Source organism: Phascolarctos cinereus, unplaced genomic scaffold (assembly GCF_003287225.1).
Source record: "Phascolarctos cinereus isolate Bilbo 61053 unplaced genomic scaffold, phaCin_HiC Scaffold_3;HRSCAF=262, whole genome shotgun sequence".
Taxonomy (NCBI): domain Eukaryota; kingdom Metazoa; phylum Chordata; class Mammalia; order Diprotodontia; family Phascolarctidae; genus Phascolarctos; species Phascolarctos cinereus.
In genome coordinates this window covers 90,395,912-90,411,518 of record NW_027555736.1, presented here as the reverse complement: position 1 = coordinate 90,411,518, position 15,607 = coordinate 90,395,912, and the positions used below count along the sequence as shown (strand labels likewise).

The 15,607-nt window shown below is 36.2% G+C and overlaps 1 protein-coding gene across 2 annotated transcripts in view; it reads right to left on the bottom strand.

The window, feature by feature from the left end:
* CACUL1 (CDK2 associated cullin domain 1) overlaps positions 1 to 15,607 on the bottom strand; it is an 86,387-nt gene that overhangs the window by 56,204 nt on the left and 14,576 nt on the right. For both annotated transcript variants that reach the window (XM_020988196.2, XM_020988198.2), the window contains exon 3: positions 13,249 to 13,351. In XM_020988196.2, coding sequence (XP_020843855.1) covers positions 13,249 to 13,351 — 103 coding nt within the window. The remainder of the gene's footprint in view (positions 1 to 13,248; positions 13,352 to 15,607) is intronic.

Here is a 15,607-nt window from a genome sequence, read left to right as displayed (position 1 = left end):
TTCATGACCCTTGTACAAACTTACAAAACTAATACAGTATTTTGATTGTGCATTTCATATTACAAGCAACAGACTACAACATTACTTTCCAGATAACTACTGTAGCAAATTTGAACAAAACACTAATAAATATACCTGTCCCCTTCTAGGCTTGATGAGGCAATGGCAGAGGCTAAAAATGAATGACAAAAGCCAACATACAAGACATTTGTATTATTGCCTACTTCTTGCAGAACACATACTGCTTTATCAATAGATTTAAATCCAAGTTACTATATTTTTAAAACTCTGGAATTCAACCTAAATACCTAAACTATTAAAAAAAAATAGGGCTATATAATCCAAGTTAGTTGGCATTCAACAGTACAAAATTTTCAACTTGGTTTAACATTATAATTCTATGAGGTCTCCTTGAACATAAAACTAACATACATTTAAGTATGTATCTACTATGTATAATTTGTTACATGAGAAACCTAAGGATAAAACACAGTCCTTGCCCTTAGGGAGTTTATAAATTAGTAGGGAGTCACATATTCAAATAAATGTGCCTAAAAAGTACATTATCTAATATGTTATTTAATTATTAAATATACATTATCTAATTTAAGCCTCAGAACAATCCTGGCAAATAAATTAAAGGAAGTATAACTTAAGTGTTCTAAATAAATATTAGAGATATTGGGAGAAAATTTCATGGAGTAGTTGACACATGAAGAGTCTTGAAGGATAAATAGGACATTCAAAAATTTTAGAGAGATAGTGTCCTAACCATAAGAAATGGTGTGAACAAAGACACAAAAGCAGGAAGGTAAAGAGACAGGAATACTAGTAGGGATGTACTCAGGACACAACAAATGGAACAATTTGGTTGGAATGTCAAGTGTTAAAGGAAAAATAGTAGTAAAAATTGACATGGAGGTAAAAACCAAGCCTTCTAATTCTGATTCAAATTTTTGTACTAAGTACAAGACTGAAAAAGATACAGGAGAAATTCATATGCAAATGATTAATCTATCATAAAGTCTTCAACCACTTTAAGACTTCTGACCTTCTACAATATAAGAATTAGGAGGTCCTCACCACAAGTCACCTCTAAGACAAAATAACAATCAGTGACACAGGGCAAACAAAATAGATATAAATATTATATTAAAGAGATAACATTCAAAAGAAATTACATGATAATAAAGATAGTTAATGAAATGGTTATCTATGACTAAAACAACATAACCAGGTCAGGATTACAGATTTAGAGTTCGAAAGGATCCTAGGTCACTGAATTCAACTCCCTCATTCTACAAAGGAAGAAAATGAAGAGACCTGCCTAAGGTTACACAGCCAGTGAATAGCAAAGTTGGGACTCAAAGAAGACCAAAATTTCCAAAGTACCATCATTTTGTCACCTAAGTATATACTTTTATAATTGTCCATACTAAAAGCACTAATATAAACCTGAATATAACTGACAATTATCAAATATAAAAGGCAGCTAGGCAGCACAATGGATAAAGCACTAGGCTTGAGGCAGGAAGACCTGAGATCAAATAAGTCCTCAAATGATGACTAGCTGTATGACTCTGTGCAAGTCAGTTATTCTTTGTCTGTATCAGTTTCTTTAATTGTAAAATGGGGATAACAAAAGCACCTACCTCCCAAGGTTGTTGTAAGGATCAATGGGATAATATTTGTTTAGTACCATACCTAGCACATAATATGTGCTATATAAATACTAGGTGCTACTATTATTATAATTATAAAAGGATAAATTTCTATATTCTGGTTCTACTAAACTATTTCAAAGGATTCTATAATACAAAAAAAAAGGTCACATGTCAGTGACTTATCAGCATGGCATCCCTCCATCTTCTCCCCCATGGATACAAACCTCACAACTCCTTCATGCCTTTACATACTTTGCAATTTTTTCTGTTATTTTCCTTTAACTTCTCCAAGGAGAATCTGTCCAATTCACTGGAAGTATTATTCCTTTAACTTCATGAGGGTTCCACTATACCATTCTATCTAGTTGTCTACCAGCTGTATCTCATTCCACTAAATTACTGATAACCACTCTTCTTCCAGCCAGATACAGCTACTATAATTTTTATGAGCTTCTTGCTGGTAGGCAGGCAGCAGCAGGTTACAAAAACTTGTTTGCAAGAAATGACACATTCTATAAACTTGAGACAAGTGATATTGGGAGAAACAAAACAATGAGCTACTATAAAAGAGCTAATGCTGTGTAATAAAATCTAAGCCAAACAACAACTGAATTATTACAGTATAGCAAAATACTCGAATGACATATGAAAAATTGTTACTTTTTACCAAAGTCTAATTTAAAATATCACTAATACAGCTATTAATTTGCTTACTATAATTTCTCCACTGTGAAGGAAAAAAAACTGTTCCACATTAGTAAAAGCCTCAGGTGTTTCAGTTAGCAATGAACTCAATCTCTAAACTTCCATAACAACAGCATCAGCAGCCAATCTTTTCAACTATACACCATGAAAGGAATAAAGATTTTAGGTTGTTTTACTTCAATTTTAAAATGCTATCAAGAGGAAAATGCCCTCAAGTCCACTACATTAAGAACTCTATGAAGTCTGAGGCCACCACTGTTGCTTTTATAGGAGAAAATAAACCCATGTCCTCAAATAGCAAAGACTTAACTTAATGGTACAACACAAGCACATAAACCTGAGAAGCAAGCTAACTGTTAGTCCACACACTGTGTATTACACACACATACATACCCAAAGGGAAAAAAAATTTCTACAGAGTATATGGTGTCCCACATAACTGAGTTTTCCAGATAACTAAAGTTTTATCTTTTATCATGAAAACTTACTAAATTTAAACTGATTTATAAGGAAAATCTAGCATATATGCTTTACTGTCTTCTTAAACAGTACAATTAACATAATTCAACCTTTTCTCCATGACTCCAGATTCATCATTATGAATATCAATTAATGTACCTTGAAAAATACAAAACTATTTTTAAAAAAATTATCACCTGTATGTTAATATAGTATTAACATATACTTTCTAGACTACAAAATGGATCATAATGTGGAAAATATTCTAACAAAAACCAATAAATATTATCATAACAAAAAATAAATGAAGCTCCCTCATCCCCCTTGTGATTAGACTTAGTCTACATCATTTCATTTTCCTAAATAGTAGTTTTATAGCCTAGCTATTCTAACTTTAATTCAGATGGCAGACAGTAGCCATATTACCTTCAGCTTGCTACATATACAGTGGATTTAGAATAAATGACAAAATGCAACTAAGCATTTTCTACATGGAAAACACTGACTGGGGAACAGATCTTTGATACCAAAGCAACAGAGATGATTTAAATAGGCACACTCATAAATAATACATTATATTTTTCATTTTTACTCATTACTCCCAATAATCTGAATATAAAATTCTTACAAACCTCCATCATGGATATCCCCACTCTAATGTCTCCTATAGCAACAATAAGATAGATTTCTTAAAAGAAAAATGAGTATTTTCTTAAGACAGCTGCTTCAAGTTTTGGCAAAAGGCAGATTTTCAAAAGTTCTATTCAACAATGACATTTATTTTACTTGACACTTATGAAGAAATGTTATCAACAACATAATTATGCCACCTTAAAAATTCTAACAAGGAGGGACGGAGCCAAGATGGCAGAGTGAAAGCAGTGACTTGCTTGAGCTCTCCTCCAAACCCCTCCAAATACTCATAAAAAATGGCTCTAAACAAATTCTGAAGCAGCAGAACCCACAAAAAGACAGAGTGAAACAAATTTCCAGCCCAACACAACCTGGATGATCGATCAGAAAGGTGTATCGCGCCAGGCTGGGAGTACAGTACAGCACAGCGTGGGAGTGCAGGTTGCAGCAAACCTGGAGCAGGCCCGGAGGACTGAATCTCGGGCAGCTGTGGTGGCTTCCAGGCTTCTCAACCCAGGAATGACAAAGACAACTCAGAAGGTCAGTGGGAAAAGTCTGTTTCTGTCAGTGCTGAGAAAGGAAGGCGGGGTTTCAGCTCCATTCCCCAAGAGCGTGGCCTTGGGGGGGAGAGCTGCTTCCCAAGCTTCCGGCCCACAGACTGAGGGGGAATCCAGTGGCTAATCAGAGAGGGATTGCAGGGATCTCTTTGCCAGTGCTGAGGCAGGAATCTCTTGCTTTGCCTGTGTTTGGATCTGGGCCACAGTTCTGGGTGGCAGTGCTGGGGTGAGAAGGAGCACTGGCATAGTAGAGCTTGTAGTGGCTGTGGAGAGGAACCCCTCCTCACAGTTACAGGACAGAAAGGAGTACTTGTGTCACAGGCCAGGAAAGGAGTAAACACCTCCCCTTATCATACCACCTTGGAAGAACTGAAAATTTACAGGTCCCTACGAGTATCTCTGAAAACAGCTACACAAACCCCTGAAGCTTGGGACAATACATTCTCCACATTGAAAGCAGACTCTTACCTTAACAAAGAGTTTAAAACTCAAGTAACTGGCCGGGATCATGAGCAAGCAGTACAAAAAGAGTCAGACTATATTATCTTACTTTGGTGAAAAGAAGATCAAAATATACAACCAGAAGAAGACAACAAAGTCAAAGCTCCTACATCCAAAGCCTCCAAGAAAAATATGAATCAGTCCCAGGCCTTGGAAGAGCTCAAAAGGGATTTTGAGAAGCAAGTAAGGGAAGTAGAGGAAAAACTGAGAGTGATGCAAGAAAATCATGAAAAACAAGTCAACAGCTTGCTAAAGGAGACCCAAAAAAATACTGAAGAAAATAACACCTTAAAAAATAGCCTAACCCAAATGGCAAAAGAGGTCCAAAAAGCCAATGAGGAGAAAATGCCCTAAAAAGAAAATTGGCCAAATGGAAAAGGAAGTCCAAAATTACTGAAGAAAATACTTCCTTAAAAATTAGAATAGAGCAATTGGAAGCTAGTGACTTTATGAGAAATCAAGACACAGTAAAACAAATCCAAAAGAATGAAAAATTAGAAAACAATGTGAAATATCTCATTGGAAAAACAACTGACCTGGAAAATAGATCCAGGAGAGAGAATTTAAAAATTATTGGACTATCTGAAAGCCATGATCAAAAAAAGAGCCTAGACATCATCTTTCAAGAAATTATCAAGGAAAACTGCCCTGATATATTAGAACCAGAGGGCAAAATAGAAATTGAAAGAATCCACAGATCTGCTCCTGAAAGAGATCCCCAAAGGAAAACTCCTAGGAATATTGTAGCCAAATTCCAGAGTTCCCAGGTCAAGGAGAAAATATTACAAGCTGCCAGAAGGAAACAATTCAAGTACTGTGGAAACACAATCAGGATAACACAAGATTTAGCAGCTTCTACATTAAAGGACGCAGGGCATGGAATATAATATTCCGAGGGCAAAGGAGATAGGATTACAACCAAGAATCACCTACCCAGCAAAACTGAGTATAATCCTTCAGGGGAAAAAATGGTCATTCAGTGAAATAGAGGACTTTCAAGCATTCTGATGAAAAGACCAGAGCTGAATAGAAAATTTGACTTTCAAATACAGGACTCAAGTGGAACATGAAGAGGTAAACAGGAAAGAGAAATCATAAGAGACTTATTAAGATTGAACTGTTTACATTCCTGCATGGAAAGATGATATTTATAACTCATGAGACCTTTGTCAGTATTAGGGTAGTTGGAGGAAAAAATTATATGTATGTATATGTAGATAGAAGATAGAGGGCACAGGGTGAGTTGAAGATTAAGGGGTCATATCCGGAGAATAAAATTAAGGGATGAGAGAGGAAGAGAGGAAAGGGAGAGGTAGAATGGGGTAAATTACCTCACAAAAAAATAACAGAAAAGAAAAGTCTCTCACAGTGGAGGGGAAACAGGGGAAGGTGAGAGGGAATGAGGAATCTTATTCTCATAGGATTTGGCTTAAGGAGGGAAGAACATACACATTCAATTGGGTATGGAAATCTGTCTTACCCTACAGGAAAATAGGGGGAGAAGGGGACAAGAGAGCAGGGGGATGATAGAGAGGAGGGCAGATTGGGAAAGGGGTAATCAGAAGTAAATACTTCTGAGGAGGGACAGGGTCAAAAGAAAGAATAGAATAAATGGGAGGGCAGGATAGGATTAAGGGAAATAGAGTTAGTTTTTCACAACATGTCTACTATGGAAGTGTTTTGCATAACTGCACATGTACAACCTATATTGAGTTGCTTGCTTTTTCAATGAGGGTGGGGTGGGGAGGGAGGAAGGGAGAAAATTTGAAACCTAAAGTTTTAAAAACATATGTTTAAAAAAATGTTTTCATATGCTACTGGGAAATAAGAAATACAGGAAATGGGGTACAGAAGTCTATCCTGCCCTACAGGAAAATAGAAGGGGAAGGGGATAAGAGAAGGGGGGGGGAAGATAGAAGGGAGGGACTAGGGGAAGGGGTATTCAGAATGCATGCCATCTTGGGGTGGGGGGAGGGGGGAGATGGGGTGAAAATCTGGAACTCAAAAACTTGTGGAAGTGAATGTTGAAAACTAAAAATAAATAAATTTATATTAAAAACAATTCTAACAAGGAGGTTGTAAGTCAATATACTTTGAAAATTAACTTTGTTCATTTGGGTTTTGCAGTTAATGGTTAAACAGATCACAGATTTTAAAATCTTTTACAAAGCTTCAGTATATTATGACCCTCCACAGGGCAAGAATGGCAAAGTTTTCCTTACTTGCTCCAATTTTAAACTTCAAATAGTGCTTGAGAAGCACTGAGAGTTTACAAAAAGAAAAGTTCAATGGTTATTATAACATTATGGAATACATAAATGGTAGTTTAGCATTAGTCTATAAAAGGAAAATAATGAAACGCTTTCCTGGGAACACTGGTAATATCTTAGAGTGATATTTTGAGACTACTTCATTTAATGTTTCAATGTTCAATATTCTCCAACAAAACATTTTTAGGGAGTAAGAATGAGCAAGTCCATATAGTCCATATGCCAAAATGACTAAGTGCTGCCCTACTCTGTAGATCCAATTGCGATTCTTATCTCAGCCTCTTACTCATATTGGAATAAGGCTGAAAGCAAAAAAGCAGAGCTACAGCCAAGTCACTATGAAAATAAGGTGGGTTTCTTTCCCCTTCCCCCCAGAAAGCTCCCTGATATACTCTGGTAAACATGGAGAGGGGGATGAGAGTGGAGAGAGGAGAGAACACACACACAGACACAAACTGAGAAGGACAGAGATAGGGAAGAGAAAGAAAGAGAGGGAAGACAGACAAAGAACACATAGACATTAGCATAAAGACAGAGAGACCACCTTAAGGTCTTTCATACGATATCTACCAATAAACTGTCTAAGTTTCTAGAAAACTGAAAGGTTAGTAAATATACAAAGCTAATCACCACCCAAAGATCAACTTAGTATGGTACAGTGAAAAAGTGCTCAATTTGAGCTCATGAGATCTGGGATTGAATTTTTACTGTTTGATGCATCAAAAATAGATTAACCTGTCTGAGTCAGTTTTCTCATTTGCGACTTGTTCTACCTACCTCACAAATTTATTGTGAGTAAAGTGTTTTGTAAACTTTAAAGCACCACATAAATATGAATTTATTAAGATCATTCCTTAACTAAATACTCAAGCACAAGAATTTTTAAAAGTCAGAACCTAACTTAAAAATTAGTTAACTCTACTTCATTTTATAGAAACAAAAGCTGAGACCATAAAACAGCATCCTGCATAAGGGTCACACAGCCAGGTAGTGGAAAAGCCAGGACTAGAACCTAGGTCTCCTTACATCCAGTCAAGTGCTCCTTATATTGCTATACTAGCCCCAAATAACATCAACTATAGAATTTTCAATTTTATGGAAAATAATCTAAAACTGAATTTTCAGAGTGAATAATCTGGAAAATGTAAAAACGAACATGATAATTCTAAAAATAATCAAATGATGTCACAATAAATGTTTATTGAATAAGTGATCATCAAGTTGCCACACTGATTTAAAGAACAGAGCACAAGTAAGTTATTTTGAGATACTTATAATCTAAAATCTTTGAAAGAAAAGAAAGCTTTTTGAATATGTATCCTTCCAAAAGGGTACCATTCAGAGGAGTTTAACTGTATGGTACCATAGTGCCATCTAACTGTAAGAATTTTTAAAAAATAAGCCCTCATAAGATAAACACACATACATACATACACACACACACACACACACACGTATTAAAACCTATTCACAGAGACATACTGTAATCTAAAAGTGAATTTAGTAACTTTCAAATTCAACAGTCAGAATAACAAAATATAAGTGCATCTACTGTGACAAACAACTGCAAAAAGCAGGAAATTTTATTTTTCTGCAAATAAACTTTGTAAGAAAGCATGTCAAACTACTTTTTTGTCTAGCAGTTTTAAATTACAACTTTTTACACAAAGAAGTATAGAAGCATATTACTGTTTTTGAAATATTTTACTGATACCAAGAAAGTTAGTAATTCTGACCATTATATTAAGAAATTTCTCCTGGGAACCAAATTTATTGAGTTTATAGAAGCATACGAAATAGCTGCTATAACAAAATTAAAAAATTAAGTATCTGGTCATAAAAGCTAACATTCTCATTGAAATTAAGTTTAGAATTGTTATAAACAGAATTTCCATCAATCAAGTAAAAAAACAGTACAAAACAATTAACATAAAAACATGTTATATAAGCTGTAGAAAAAAAAAATAGTACCCTTGTATAGTTGATATGAAGTAATTAAAGACCACAATGGCTATCTGGGTGAGAAAATATAAGGAATAACAGAACTGTAAGGCTATCTCCTACCTAAAAAATAAAGTACCTAGAGATAAATCAGGAGAATGAAAATGGTCTAATCAGAGTCATAACAAGAAAGGGTAGATCATGGAAGGGAAATTTAGAAGATGTTGATAACATTATCACATGATATTCAACACCACACACGAACATCCACCCCTCCGCCCCCCTACCACACACACACATCCCCCATAAGCTCCCCAGAGGTGAGCTCCTCTCTGGCCTCTAGAACATGGACAGTCCATCAACAATGTACATACTCTGTAGAATCCAGGGGTGGGCTACCTCCTCCTGATGGTCATGCCCTACCTAGGCAAACCACCACACACACCTGTTACAGATGCAAAAAATGCTCCAGTACACTGACTACTCTTCCAAGTGCTGAAATTCTTCCTCACCAGCCTTCAAATTTTAAATACAGTTATGCAGCAGTAAACAACTTACAAGTGACTTTTCTGAAAGCGAAATTACTACACTACAATGTAACCAGTACTGGAAAAAAAAACAGCACATGACTCTTTATCACTCAGAACTTCACTGTGTTCGAATCCGGCCTCAGATATGTAACGCTCACTAGCTGTGTGACTCTGGACAAGTCACTTAACCCCATTGCCTACCCCACTCCACACCCCCCAAAAAAAACTTCACTGTGGTAGCAGTAAAATGTCAGAGTTTAGGTGGATTCCTCACAGCAGAGTACCTTCTCCAACTTACTCTCTGAGATGTTGTATTTATCATGCTTATCAGTAAAAAACATTTTATTTGAGTAAAGATTTTCAGTTTTCCAAATACAGGAAATATCAGAAACTAGAAGGCAAGTCACAATTTATTAAAAAATGTTTTCAAAATACCATGGGGAAGGGGAGGGAGTGGTGAGACATAGGAAGAGAGGATGGGTTTATCAAGTATCTACTAGATGCAAGGCACTGTGTTGATCCTCACAACAATCCTGAGAGATAGGTGACATTATTATTTCCATTTTACAGATAAAGAAACTGAGACAGAAAGAGGCTAAGTGACTTGCCCAGGATCACCTGGCTAATAAGTGCCTGAGGACATGCATGAACTTAGGTCTTCCTGACTCCAAGCCCAGTGCTCTATCTACTGCACCACCATGTTACCTCTAATTACACTGCACCACCTAGCTGCCATGTATCACAATAAACTCCAAATGGATATATGACCTAAATATAAAAGTTTATATTATTAAAAAATTAGAGAAGGGAATTAGAAGTTATCACAAAAGATAAAATGTCCAAATTTTACTCGGCCATTTTCATAAAATTAAAAGGCTTTTACACAAAATTAATGCAACTGGACTTAGAAAATAAACTAGAAAATATCTTTGCAACAAATACCTGATAAAGGTATAATAATTCAAGATACATAGGGAATTGAGAGAAATATATAAAAACAAGATTAACTGCCCAATGGATAAGTGGACAAAGGATGCAAATAGAAAGTTTTCAAATGTGAAAATGTAAAGTACCAACGACCATATAAAAATGCTCTAAGTCACTAATTAGGGTAATTCAAATTTTAAAACCTTTTAAGGTTCTGCCATATAAACATCAGATTGGCAAAGATAACAAAAAAGGAAAACTCCAAACATTGGAAGAGCTGTAGAGGTCAGGCATACCTGCACACTGCTGGTGAAGTTGTGAATTGGTAACAATTCTGGAAAGAATGTGGAACTACACCTAAGAAATATCTAGAATGTAATCATTCTTCTGACCCCATACTATCACTACCAAGCATGTACACTAAGATACATGTACAAAAAGTACATGTACAAGGCATGTGTACAAAAAAAATGTTATAACAATATTTTTGATCGTAGCAAAGAAGTGGAAACAAATGGGTACACAAAAACAAAGTAGGACCATAGATTTTAGAGCTGGAAAGGACCTTAGTTGGAGGCCATGTCATCCAACTTCCTCATTTTTCAGATGAGGAAACTAAGGTAAACAGAGAGGCTGCTTGAACTGCCCAGGATCACAGCTAGTACGTCTGAGGTGGAATGTAATCTCATGACTATCTGACTTAGATAAATGGATTATTACATCAAAATAAATGACAAATATGAAGAATTTAGAGCAACTTGCAAAGACTTGCATGAAATGATGTTAGGTAAAATAAGAAGAACCAGAACAATTTACACAATTACCACAATAAGAGAGAGGGGGCAAATACCTTTTGAAAAAAGACTTCAGAATTCTGATACGACATTGCGACCAATCATGACTTCAGGAGACTAACAGAGGAGCATGTTCCCTGCTTCCTGGCAGAAGGGCAATAAACTAGAGGTGAAGGATTTTTGTTGTTGTTCAGTCTTTCAGTCACATCCCACTCTCTGTGACCCCTTTCGGGGTTTTCTTGGCAAAGATACTGGAGTGATTTTCTATTTCCTTCACCAGCTCATTTCACCAGCTGAGGCAAACAGAGTTAAGTGACTTGCCCAGGGTCACACAGCTAGGAAGTATCTGAGGCCAGATTTGAATTCAGGATGTGTCTTCCTGACTTCAGACCCAGCACTCTATCCACTGCTCAACCTGCCTAGCTGCCCCAGAGGTGTAACATACATTTTCCAAACTAGAACTCTGTGCTGATTTGTTTTCCTTGACTATACTTAATTGTTATAAGGGAAAGTTTCTATTGGGTAAGGATGAGATGAGATGGTACAATGGTTCTGAAATTGTAGTCTGGGGACCCTTGGGATCCTTAAGACCCTTTCTGGGGGTACCCAAGGTCAAAACTATTCTCATAATAATACTAAGATGCTTTAATTGCTAATATACTGTTAGATATAACCCACATAAACAGAAGTTCTTTGGGGTCTTCAATTTTTAAGAGTGTGAAAAGATCCTGAGATCAAAAAGTAGAATAACCACTGAGTTAGTGGTAGTGACTGAGATGAAATAAAAAAAGTTTCAACATAAAGCATTTAAAAACATATAACTAAAAACAAAAATTCTAAAGAGACGAAAGAGGACAATTTTATTACAACTTCATTATATTTCATGTACAATTTTAATTTTGTATATAGTATAAAGAGTGCTAGATTTGGCATTAAAAGGCTTTGGTTTAAAATCCCAAGTCTATAAATTACCTGCATGACTCTACACAAGTCACTTAGCTCTTAAGATTAAAAAGTTACATCTTCCTTCCTCTCCACACTCTACTACTGACTCTCTAGACTTCTTCCCCCACTGCACAGAATGCAAGTTCCCTCAGCCCTTGGCCTTCTCATTCTGGAAGTTCACTCTACTACCCTGCAATCCCTTCTTCTAACTAGTCAGCCCCTCCCTGAACTTCCATTTTACACCAACCTTGTCCAAACCACACACTTTTCAGGTTCCTTTTATGTCTCGTCCTCCCTCATTAGAATGTAAGCTCTACAAGGGGAGGAACTGTTTTTTTTTTTTATTGTGTTTGTATTACCAGTGTTCAGCACAGAGCCTTTCACATAGTTACAGCTTAAATAAATGCTTGCTGATTTGGTTGTGGTTGTTGAATTACAAGTTCTGCCAATTCTTTTTATGATAAGGTCATGGAGAAATGTCAAAGAGTGTTCTCCAAATATGTATCTAATGCGTCAAGACAAAATGCATTAATCTTTTTTTTTTAATAAAAGCAATGGACTAAATTCTAAGATACCTTCTAGGTAGAATCTATGATCCATGATGATATGGACCCAAATATGACTTAGGCGCAGAAGTTTTTAAGAAAGCCATTAACTTCTAAGGCAGGTTAAAGGTGTATGGGGGGGGTAGAGGAGGAAACAGCTTAAATATAAAGTATAGAATTACAGCTAAAAAATAATAGCTAACCATTATAATAGCATTTATATAGCACTTTAAGGTTTGCAAAGTGCTTTACAAAATCTCATTTGATCCTCACAAAAACTCTGGGAGATCAGTGTTATTATCAACCCCAATTTAAAGATGAGGAAACTGAAGCAGAGATGAAGTGATTTGTCCAGGATCACACAGCTAGTAGGTATCTGAAGCTACATTTAAACTCAGGTATTACTACATCTAGGTCAAGTCCTCTATTAATTGTATCATCTAGCTGCCTAGGTTTTGTTTTGTTTTTTCTTTTACATAAAAAAAAGACATAGCAATAAACGCTATCATTTAAGGCTCTATTACATACTTTGGACTACGAGGAGGGGGAGTAGAGTAAGAAAAGAAAGAAAATATAAAAACCATCACAATTTATAGCTCAACTTTTAAAAAGAAATGTATGTCCCCACACCAATTATATGGTTTAATCAACTTTGAAAGCCTTCATAACTACAGTGAGTTATGAACTATTAAATGAACACTTCCCTAAAGTTACACTATGCATGCTATACCATTTGCAACAGGTTAGAGGAGAAAAAAAGATCAAGCAATTCCTTACCTGCAGCTCCTTTGAGACTCTCTCTAAGTGGTTAGTTATCTTTTTAATCAGATCACTATACATCTGTTCAGAATGCTGCTGGCATACACATTTATACACACAGCTGCAGAAAAACAAAAAAGCTACAGTAAGGCACTTGCAGCAATTTAAACTTAAAGTAACTATGCAAATGAACTGTAACCGAAAGAACCGAAACCCTAAAAAACTGGCCCCTAATAGCCTTTTGTGCTTTGCCTTCAAGCAACTTTCAACTATACCAAAATGTCTTATATTATTACTTGTAAAAAATACTGGCTACTGTGCATAATCAAATTGAGGGGAGCAGGGGAAGGAGATCTAAATCTGTGACTGTCACTATGAGGCTTGATACTTTCTCCTTTCAAGAGTACCAGAACAGCACCTGTGATTGGTAGAGGATATTAACCATTACAATAGGAATCCTCACATAACAAACTTTTGGAACACAGCATGATCTTAAAATGTTTGTTTCCACAGAAAAATACACTTAAGTTCAAACAAGTAGTTACAAATGCTAGGAATCACTGTTGCAAAATTAATTGTCCATTCCCCCCAAAACCCATTTTAACCAATATGCTAAGCTTAAAAGTTACCATATTTTTATGCTTTACAAATTGTGTAGCTGTTTATGAGAAGGCAGTGGTTGTCACAGAAGAACCCCCTGGCTCTGAATTCAGTTATCGCTGTTCAGTCTTTCAGTCATGTCTCACTCTTTGTGACCCCTTTTGGGGTTTTCTTGCCAAAGATACTGGTGTGGCTCGTCATTTCCTTCTCCAGCTCATTTTATACAGACAAAGAACTGAGGTAAACAGGGTTAAGTGATTTGCCCAGGATCACACAGCTAGTAAGTGTCTAAGGCCATATTTGAACTCATGAAGATGAGCATGTAACTATTTATGCATTAATAATTGTGTCCTTTTGTAATTTTTCTATCACTATCAGCTATCCCATTTGCTAGCAATACCTTTTGTCCATCACCTCCATTACCTCACCATTCTAACTTACTGCTTCTAAACTGTAAAGAAACCAGACTATATGCAACTCTAACAAGCATGGTTGGGAATGGTCAACAGAATTAGAACAAACTTTTTTCTTGGGCAGAACAACACATACTCATAATTTCTAGTACTAGATTTTTCCAAAACTGAATGCATCATCGTTTATCCTTCCACTCGTGCCCCCTCACCCCAATTTCAAGTTTTGTATTAATGACCGTATTATTCCCACAAGGTTAAAAACTCAGAATCATCTGCCTCTTCTCTTCTTAATCCCCTACATAAAATCAGTAGACAAATCTTTCAATTCAACCTCACCAATAGTTATCCCAACTATTTCTTTCCTTTTATTTTACCTGCCTCCAACCTAATATATGCCCTTATACTATCTTGGGAAAATGGAGAAAATTTCTAGTACCCTTTCCTCCCACCACTCACTTCTCTAATCCATCCTCCACTCCCTGACAAAGTAGTTGGATCACCTCAGTCCTCAACTCAAAAGGTTCTGAGGCTTTGGGGAGTTCCCCACCGCCACAAACTTTTCAGCCTGAAATTTAAAGCCCTCCATAACTTGAATCCAACTAGTCTTATTTCACACTCTACCCCTTTACATGGTCTGCTTCAAGCTGGATTGCTCACCATTTCCTAATCTCAATTTACCCATAACTTCTATACATTTGTACATGTGATTCACTCTATGCCTAAAATGCTTAATCTTCAGTTGTTGAAATCCTTCCATTGCTGCAAAGACCTGCTCTGATGAAAACTCCACCATGAAGTTTTACCTGATCCCTCAACTAGAAATGAGCCACTTCACTTAAATTTCTTATGCCATTCTGTATGCACCCCTCCTATATTCAAACGTTCATTGTGTTCGTGTTATATACCCCTTAATATATTATAAGCTCCTTGCTGGAAGGGGCTATGTTGGACTTTCATCTTTGTACCACCTTAAGCATAGCAATTAGTTGCTTAGTAAATATCTGTTTAATTGAATGGGCTTGTGGCAGCTATTCTTGTGAGTTCTTTTTTTACTCATATCTAGACTCTTAACAACATTCTAGATGGTTGAAATGGGGGGCAGTAGGGAAGGGAGCTGATTTCCAAATAAACTGGATATTACTTTACTTCAATTATCTGTAAAACACTTGCAAAGGGAAAAGTACCTATTAAATTTTTCATCCATCTTGTTTTTAAACTAGATCTATTATACAATATGAGCTGCTACACAACGTGCACTGTGGCTATAAAGCAACCTTTCTTTCTCAAGTCATCCCGGATCTTAAAAGTTGCTAGGTTCTGACTGCCTAACTTGCTAGGTAAGTACCTTGACATCAACTATGCTA